Raw genomic sequence first — 8422 nt, 5'->3', positions numbered from 1 at the left:
TTATTAATTTTTAAATAGTTTTAAACATTTATTTCAGAAAATGTTTTCATTTAATTTTGAATATAGTTTCTAAAATTTGTTCTCAAAACAGTTTTGAAATTTATTTAAGATAGTTTTTATCATTTATAAGTGATTTCTATTATTTTAGATATGTTTTAAAATCTACTCAAGATAATGTGTTTGATAAATTTTGCAGAGTTTGATACAATTTATTCCTTTGTTCGATTAATTTTATATAGTCCTATAATTTTTTGAAGATAGTTTTACAATTTATTTTTCTGATGTTTTCGATTAATTTTAGATAGTTTGACAATTTATTTCTGATATTTTCACGACTTATTTCGGATATTTTCATGATTTACTTCAGATTTTTTTCTCAATTTATTTCAGGTATTTTTCACAATTTATTTCAGGTATTTTTCACAATTTATTTCAGATAATTGTACAATTTAAATCATGTAATTTTCTTGATCAATTTTAAATATTTTTATAATTTTTCTTCAGGCAATTGTTTTCGATCTATTTCAAATAGTTTTCAAAATTTGTTTGAGATAGTTTTAAAACTTTATTTGAGATAGTTTTAAAAATTTATTTCACAAATTATTTTCGATTAATTTTGCAGTCCATCCGAATAAGAATTTTAAAATTATTGTCTTACAAAATCCTGAATTTCATTTTTTTAATTGAAAAACAACTTAAAAAGTAATTTATTTGCACTCAAATAATTCTGATGTTTTAATTCCCATTTTTTTCCCAAAAATATGACAGCAATAACGTCTAAACTTCCTTTAGAAGTTTAAGAAAAACTAATAATTTCTTCAGATCATTATTCAAAGTCAAACCATAAATTAACTATCCTAAAGCCACTTTTTAAATAACAATCACGTCAAGAAATGTCCGAAATAATCGTAATTTAAATATTTTAAAATAGAAAAAAAAACCAATATTATATTCAATCAACATCATAACAAATATGGAATGTTTTATAATCATTAAAAAATAATAATAGTAATAATCAAACTTACTCGTATCAAAACGAAATCAGATAAAACACTAAACAGCAGTTTCTTCAGTTTCTCAAAAGCAGTTTTTTTTTGTCTTCTAAGAGTTTCTACGTAAGAGTTTTCTCGTACTAAAAAAAAAAACCTTGAAGATATCACAAAGAAAAGATAATGATCATAATTATATTCAATGATGACGTCATGGAGATAATGATGATACTTCACATTTCCATCCAACAGAGATTATTATTATTTTTTGATTAATATCCGATAAATTTCGTATATCTCAGCAGAAACATCCGAAATGTTAACACGGGGTTTTTTAAACGTCATTATTAGAAGCTGCTAAATTCACCGGTATTGGTCAGTTTCCGGGACAAGGGTCCGTCCTCCTGTCCTTCGATGAAGACACTAGTGCGTGTAATATGTACAGAAATCCATGTTTTTCCTGTACAAAAACAGAATATATATTCGGGAAAAAAAAAGCCCATGAAGGCCTAAAAGCCTCTATCAAAGCCGGATTGGATTTTTTGCAGGGGAAACACGTGCGTTGTTTTCCATAAGCGAAGGTTTTTTTGAGGTTGGTTCATGGGCAACACACTGAGCAAATGCATATTGAGTCAAGTTGTGGTAATGTCCTGGAAGTCTGCAGTGACGTAAAGCCTTGGTGTTGATTGCACTTTTTTTTGTATAGATTACACTGTGTATATATGGTTTTATAATTTTTTATACCTGTCAGGGCCATTCAGGAAGGCCGCTTTATGTCAGAGGTAGAATTCAGGTGAGCTCGGGTTGCTCGCTGCCCCGCTCGAGACGCTGGATAGGGACCTCTGGTTGTTGTTGTTGGTGTTGCTGTTGTTGTTGCAGTCCCCTCTGCCTCTGACCAGTTGCAACTGTTGTTTGTAGAAATCCCTTTCCTGGCAGGCTCTCTCTAACTCTTGCCTGAGCCTGGCCATCTCTCCCTGGAGTATCCTGTTGCGGCTCTCGAGTTCGTGTCTCTGTGCCAATCTCTTGGTCCGGCAGTTCTGGGCGTAGCCGCGGTTTTTGAGTGTACGTCTCTTCTGTTTCAATCGGACAACTTCCTCCCTGGGAAAACCATGCAGTCTCTTGTTCAATTCCCGTACCGTCAACGATATGAGCTGTTCGTCGTCGAGGATGTCGCCCCCGCCACCGTTGAGCCTCGAACTCATGGCACTGGACATGCTGGTGCAGAGGTGGTTCATGGCGGACGATGTCGAACCCGTGCTACTGTTGCTGCTGGTGCTGCTGTTGCTGCTGCTGCCGTTAGCGACGTGAGGGTTGAGGCTGGTGACACCGGTGATGCTGAGTCCTTGTGGTGCACCGCCGGACCCACGTCCGTTGTTTCCGACCTGAGTCGGAGGTACCACCTGGACTTCGGGGTAGTCTCTTCTTATGAGCCAGGCGTCCATATCGTTACCGCATTGTGGTCTTAGATCTAGAGGTTCTTGTGCCGATACACCTCCGTTGTACCTGAGTCCCTGTGTGAGCCACATCATCCCGTCGTCCAGCAGGTTAGGTGTCCTGGATTCCATGGACGCTGGTGGCATGATGGGACTAGCTAGGTTGCTGACTGGCACGGCCGCGAAGGCCGGTGAAGCCGGCATGCTGTGGCAAGCGGCCGTGGTACTGCCGGGAGGTGTATCAGGTGGCGTACCCGGTGTGGTGGCCGCTAGTGCTACTGGTTTTCTCGGACAGGGCATCAATCCATTCACCGTAGAGGTATATATCACGTTGTGATGCCCGTGCTGCTGCTGCTGTTGATGGTGTTGTTGTTGAGTGTGCTGTTGACTCTGGTGATGTTGCTGTTGCTGGTGATGATGCTGCTGTTGTTGTTGTTGTTGCTGCTGCTGATGCTGCTGTTGTTGGTGATTGTGATGATGCTGATGGTGCTGGTGGTGGTTGTGATGGTGATGGTGATCCATAGCTCCACTTCCCGGTTGCAACTGGGAACTGTTGCAAGACGACAACCCACCGCCATATTTTGCCCTGTGCATTTCTTGTTTGACCACTTCCTCCAGGTGGTCGAGGTCGAATTCCTGGACGTATTCTTCGACCATGGGTCCCGATTCCGACGGCTCCATGACAAGGTACGAAGGCGGCCCAGCTGGGTCGGGGGGCTCCCAACCCGCCGCCGTAGTAACTTCCGGAATGGGCGGCTAACCGCCGTTGTCGGAAGGGGGAGATGATGATCTCTGAATTCGCGAGCCCGGCTGGCTCTCGGTAGAAGGTGTGGGGGCCCCCGCTCGCTCTCTCTCTCTTATCTCCGGCGGCAGAAACTCTCGTCGGCTACCGCAGAGAGCGGGAACAAGAAAAGGCAACTGTCCAACGCGACTCCAAACGAGAAACTTTTCGTCTCTTCGGGCTTTATTTTGCGGCTTTCGCGCGAGAATCGAAACTTTCCACAAGGGAAAAATAAAAATTCTATCAATAGTTCCCTTTCGTTAAACGTTCAAAACAACAATAAGAATGAATCACTTCATCCGAAAACTACCGTAAATAATATCTGGATACGGTTCCGAATTTTTTCGCAGCGATGTCGCAAATATTCACATGCTTCAAAAACATTTTCATATCGACACGGTCGAGGAAAGAAAATCTGTAGACTTACTTTTGTGCTGGGAAACACATTGATGACCGTCATATATCCGTAAAAAAAATCCATCATCAAAATTATTTCTGTTGGTCAATTTCCAAGAATTTCCATCACACAACACAAACGCCAATTTGCCAATCAATGTCCATTTCCTTACGTTATTTAGTGCCCATCAGTCAGTTTCGGTATTTCGTTACTTTAAAGTCCATTTCTCGTTCAAGTCCATTTTTTTTGCACTCATTCAGTTCCGATTTGACGTCAAAAATAGCAATTTTTTTTTTCACTTCTTGAATAGAAAAATCTTCATTACATTCCAAATCACTGCTCTTGAGCATCTTTAGCCTCCCCATCATGGGGTAGGAGAGGGAAAAAAAAAATCGGGAAACGGGGGGGAATCGACCCCCTAATCTCTGTTTTTATGCTTAGGAGAGTTATTTTCCTGGTCCCTCAATTTTTAGTGTTTTTTTTTTTTTGTTGTCCATGGTAAAAGGGGGGTTCACGGCTATATCCAGAACCATCGAGGGTATGTTATGCACACACAAGCAGTTATTCCTAAGGGCTTTTTTTTTTCCTTCTTATTATTTTCTCCTCTCTTCTCCCCATTGGGGAGAGATAGTGGGAAGAAGGGGAGACTTTTGTGGTCCAGTGTGCACAAATACAAGGCGTATATTCAGGAAAAGATTGGCAGAGAGTGAGAGAGAGAGAGAGTGAAAAGGAGAGCCGAGAGAGAGAGAGAGGAAGAAAGGAGACTTTGCTGCTGCTGCAAACGATGCTTGCTCGTCAGCACTTTGTCGGGGTTTTGCGGCTGAGGGTTTTTGGGGTTTTTAGCTGACTCTGCAACACACTCTCGCTCACACACCGCCACACCACGCACGCACAACAACCCTATTCCTTTTTCCCAACATCCTTGCTGGATCCCGTCCACGCGTTCGTAAAGCTCACACAGCTCGGCGATATTTATGAAGCGGGGTGACGTCACTTTTTTTGGGACCGTGACGTCACGACCCTCTACCCAACATCCCTATGGCTTCTTACCTTTTGAGGTTTTTCGGGGGGGGGGGAGGGTGGAGGGGAAGGGGGGTGTGCGAGACAATCCCATAGGTTCTTGAGTCCCGTGACGTCACTGGATGGATACCCAACCCTCTTCCGACAAGTCTTATTGAAGTTGGGGGGTCGCGGGGGGGGGGGGTTTGTTCCGTAATGTGTATGGTAAATATTAGGGGGCTTAGTTAAGTTTGTGGGGTACAAAAAGAAAGATACCCATTTTGTACTTGGATTTGCTGGGGACGATGGCGTTGTGGTAGGCGGGGGTTCGGTTTTTCGTACCGATTTTTTTTTTTGCCGGTAAACGGCTGTAAAAATTGAGCCATAAAAATAAAATGAAATACCGATAGAAGTGTGTCCAGGGATCGGTCATCAATCACTGTGATCACGATCACGCTCAAAGATGACGACTGTCTCTACTCTTATTCGATCAGTACACTATACAGGTAAGTACCGTATTTTTTCCTTCCATTCAGATAAAAAATCAATCAATATATTTAAAATAAATCTAAATTACTGTGAAAAATCCTATTATTATTTAAAAAATAATTGTTTTTGCTTAAAATGCTGAAATATTCAATTTTTGAAGATTATTATTATTATTGTTTTTTAAATAAAAAATATAGAATAATATAAATACTCACTTCATCAGCATTTCCCTGGAGCTGAATACATCGTTTTTGTTCCTCAGAATCTGAAGATTCAGCAAAAAAAGATCAAATTTTGCATACTTGATGTTTTTCGTTCCGAATATTGCTGAAGTGATGGAATTTTGAAATCAAAATAGTGCATGATATATCTCAAAAAATTATGTTTATGAATAATTATTCAGCCATATTGTCTTATCATGTGTTCACTGATTTTTTTTTTATATTCAATGTTTTTCATGTGTTGAAGATAATATTTTGGTATCTATGATGTGCATAAGAGACAGTACTGATATTTGTCATATACCAGGGTTCTTAACCTTTTTGTAACCTTCCTAGGGGCCCTTTGTACCAATTACATGAAGTCCGCGGACCGCTTTACAAAATAATATTCGGCGTATAGCAATATAAAAACAGTGAGGTAATTTTTTTTTTCATCCGCGGACCCCCGTAACCTCTTCAAGGGCCAATAGTCAAGAACCCCCAGTCATGAACCGCGATAGCTAATATCGACAACATATTAATGAAATCTGATGTGATTTTGAGAGGATTCTTTTTAATTCGTAAATAATCCCGAGTAAAAACGTGACAAAATCGATATGGACAACAATTTTGGCTCCCTTTCTTGTACTGCTAAATACTTCGTTTCAGCCCTCAGTGGGGCTGACAAGGCTGTAACCTGGGGGCCCGGGACAATCCCTACCATCCCCTCCCCCACATTAAAATTCACTATAGAGGGGCCCGTGAACCCAGACCTGGAGCCTGCTGATGATACCGGCCCTGCTGCTGGATGTGGGGGTAATGATTTCAGCCAGTGGCATTTTAATGGGTGGGCTTGTCCCAGGACCCAAATTATTAAAGATTTTTATTTATGGTTAAGCAATTCTTGATACGTTAATTATCATTGAGTAATGGGGGTCCCAAAATAATCTCAGTTCTCAGGAACTTCAGCTGAATTAAGCAATAAATATGTATATCAATCAGTCAGGTTATTTCATAAAATGAGTATTTGTATCGAAATGACGAGTATAATACTGGAAAGAAATCGGTCCCGTAAAAACGGGGCGTGTGATAATTTCACCGAGAAATGTCATTCTCCCAGACACATTATTCTGGATCCAAGTATAATTAATTAGGTTTCATAAGGTGCTCTGCAGACTCTTTTGGGACTGTGGGGTATGTATTAGTCCAAGAATGTTGAATCCCATGCTGTGTCAGACCAAGGAGGACCTCGCGTGAGCACCAATTGATAACAGCTGGTCTAATGTTGGAATCATCAAGGACTAATCATAATAAGAAGCACTGATCGTGACTATAAGATGAGGACAAAGGACTATTATTGAGGATTATTCAAAGAAGTATCCAATCAGTAAGACATTGTTGATTTTTCCACATTTGATGACCCGGATGATCAATTTCCACAAGTAAAAATTCATAAAATCAAATAATTAAATTTTGATTATATTGACTTTTTTTTTTCAATTTACCCAGAAAATTAATTTTACAATTATTAAAAATTTAATAATTTTTAATAATTTTTTTTCCTATTTTTAATTAATTATTATTACCTAACTGCTGGATGAAGTTCCGCGGAAGTTGCACGGCGCGGAAAAAGGATGGGCCGCGTGCATAAATTTCAATTTGGCAGCCGACCAATCAGTGAGTAGCTCTTACTTGGGAGCCAAGTGAGCGAATCGGAGAACAGCGACGCGCAAACCGAACCAAAAAGTTTTTACCCGTCCAAAGCTCCCGGATGAGCGACCAGGAGAAGTTGGTCCCTCGCGCAGCTTTTGCGCGCAATCTTGGAGAAAGACAGATACAGAGAAAGTTGCTCATCCTCCCCCCCCCCCATTCCCCGCGGCTTCTCCCGGGCATCCTTCTCCGAGGGGCGCAACCGCTTTTTAATGATTTTCTACCTTTTGCTCAGAAACCCTGCGCAGATATGATTTCGATGAGAAAATGTTTTTAGCAAATCCTCGACATGAACGTCCTGGATTCGATTCGGCACCAATAACTGCGGTATCCGATATATCAATGTGTGTGTGTGTGTGTATTTAAAATAACAGTCAAACTTGGTTATCACGACACGTCGGATACAACGTCAGTGAATGAGGGTCTAGCCTATAGTTTCCCAACGTTTTTTGTTTCGCCGCCCCCTTCTTCAGAAATTTTTTTCTCCCATCGACCCCCAACGCAATCTAACCCATAGGATCCTATGTTATACCCGTAGCTTCTACCACCCCCTTGGAACTTTCCATCGCCCCAAGGGGGCGTTCACGCCCACGTTGGGAATCACTGGTCTAGCCCATAGTTTCCCAACCCTTTTCCCATCGACCCCTTCTTCAGAAATTTTTTTCTCCCGTCGACCCCCAACGCAATCTAACCCATAGGATCCTATGTTATACCCGTAGCTTCTACCGCCCCCAGGGGAAGTTAACGCCCACGTTGGGAAGCACTGGTCTAGTCCATACATGCACAACCTACGTCCCGCAGACCAATTGCGGACCGCGACCTCAAAAAGAAAAAAAAAAAAATTGTAAATTTTCTTCTGTTTGTTGTGGCCATTGTATTTGTATTTGTAAAAATGAGCTAAATGTTATAGATCACCTAAGTGACCCACAGTGCAATTCCACATCACTTGAATGCCTCACGGCTCAGTTTCCGATCACTTGAGTGACCCGCAGCATATTTCCGATCACCTGAGTAATCCACGCCATACATAGATAACTTGAGTAATTCGCGCCATAATTTCAGATCACTTAAGTGGCCCGCGGCGCAGTAACAGATCACTTAAGTGGTCCGTGGCACATTCGCAGATCTCTTAAGGGATCAGCGGCATATTCAGAGATCACTTAAGGCAGTGATTCTTAATCTTTTTTAGCCTATGGCCCCTTTACATCATATTTTCCTCTCGTGGCCCCCGTCTTATAACTCCCCCTCTCATCTGGGAGAAAGATCCTTTCTACTTATTGAATGGAATTTAGTCAAAACTAAATTTGTAATGAACATAAATTTTATAAATAAAAATTGATCTGGACCCGTGGGTCAGGCACGAATCCAGACACAGGGCCGTCTCAACATCAGGTAGTTCCCGGGAAAATTGATGCTCTGGGTCG

The 8422-nt window shown here is 41.2% G+C and overlaps 1 protein-coding gene across 1 annotated transcript; it reads right to left on the bottom strand.

Annotated features, from left to right (window-relative positions):
- Positions 1 to 608: 608 nt before the first annotated feature.
- On the bottom strand, positions 609 to 4529 carry LOC149068966 (uncharacterized). The gene has a single exon (XM_089251068.1). It carries the CDS (start codon positions 3101 to 3103, stop codon positions 1766 to 1768), a length of 1338 nt encoding a protein of 445 aa, XP_089107194.1. The 5' UTR covers positions 3104 to 4529; the 3' UTR covers positions 609 to 1765.
- Between the last annotated feature and the right edge of the window lie 3893 nt (positions 4530 to 8422).

The sequence above is a fragment of the Pholcus phalangioides genome, unplaced genomic scaffold (genome assembly GCF_987345545.1).
Source record: "Pholcus phalangioides strain wild (caught in Gottingen) unplaced genomic scaffold, Ppha-v1.0 ptg000024l_1, whole genome shotgun sequence".
In the NCBI taxonomy this organism is placed as follows: Eukaryota; Metazoa; Arthropoda; class Arachnida; order Araneae; family Pholcidae; genus Pholcus; species Pholcus phalangioides.
This window is presented reverse-complemented; position numbering and strand designations above follow the sequence as displayed.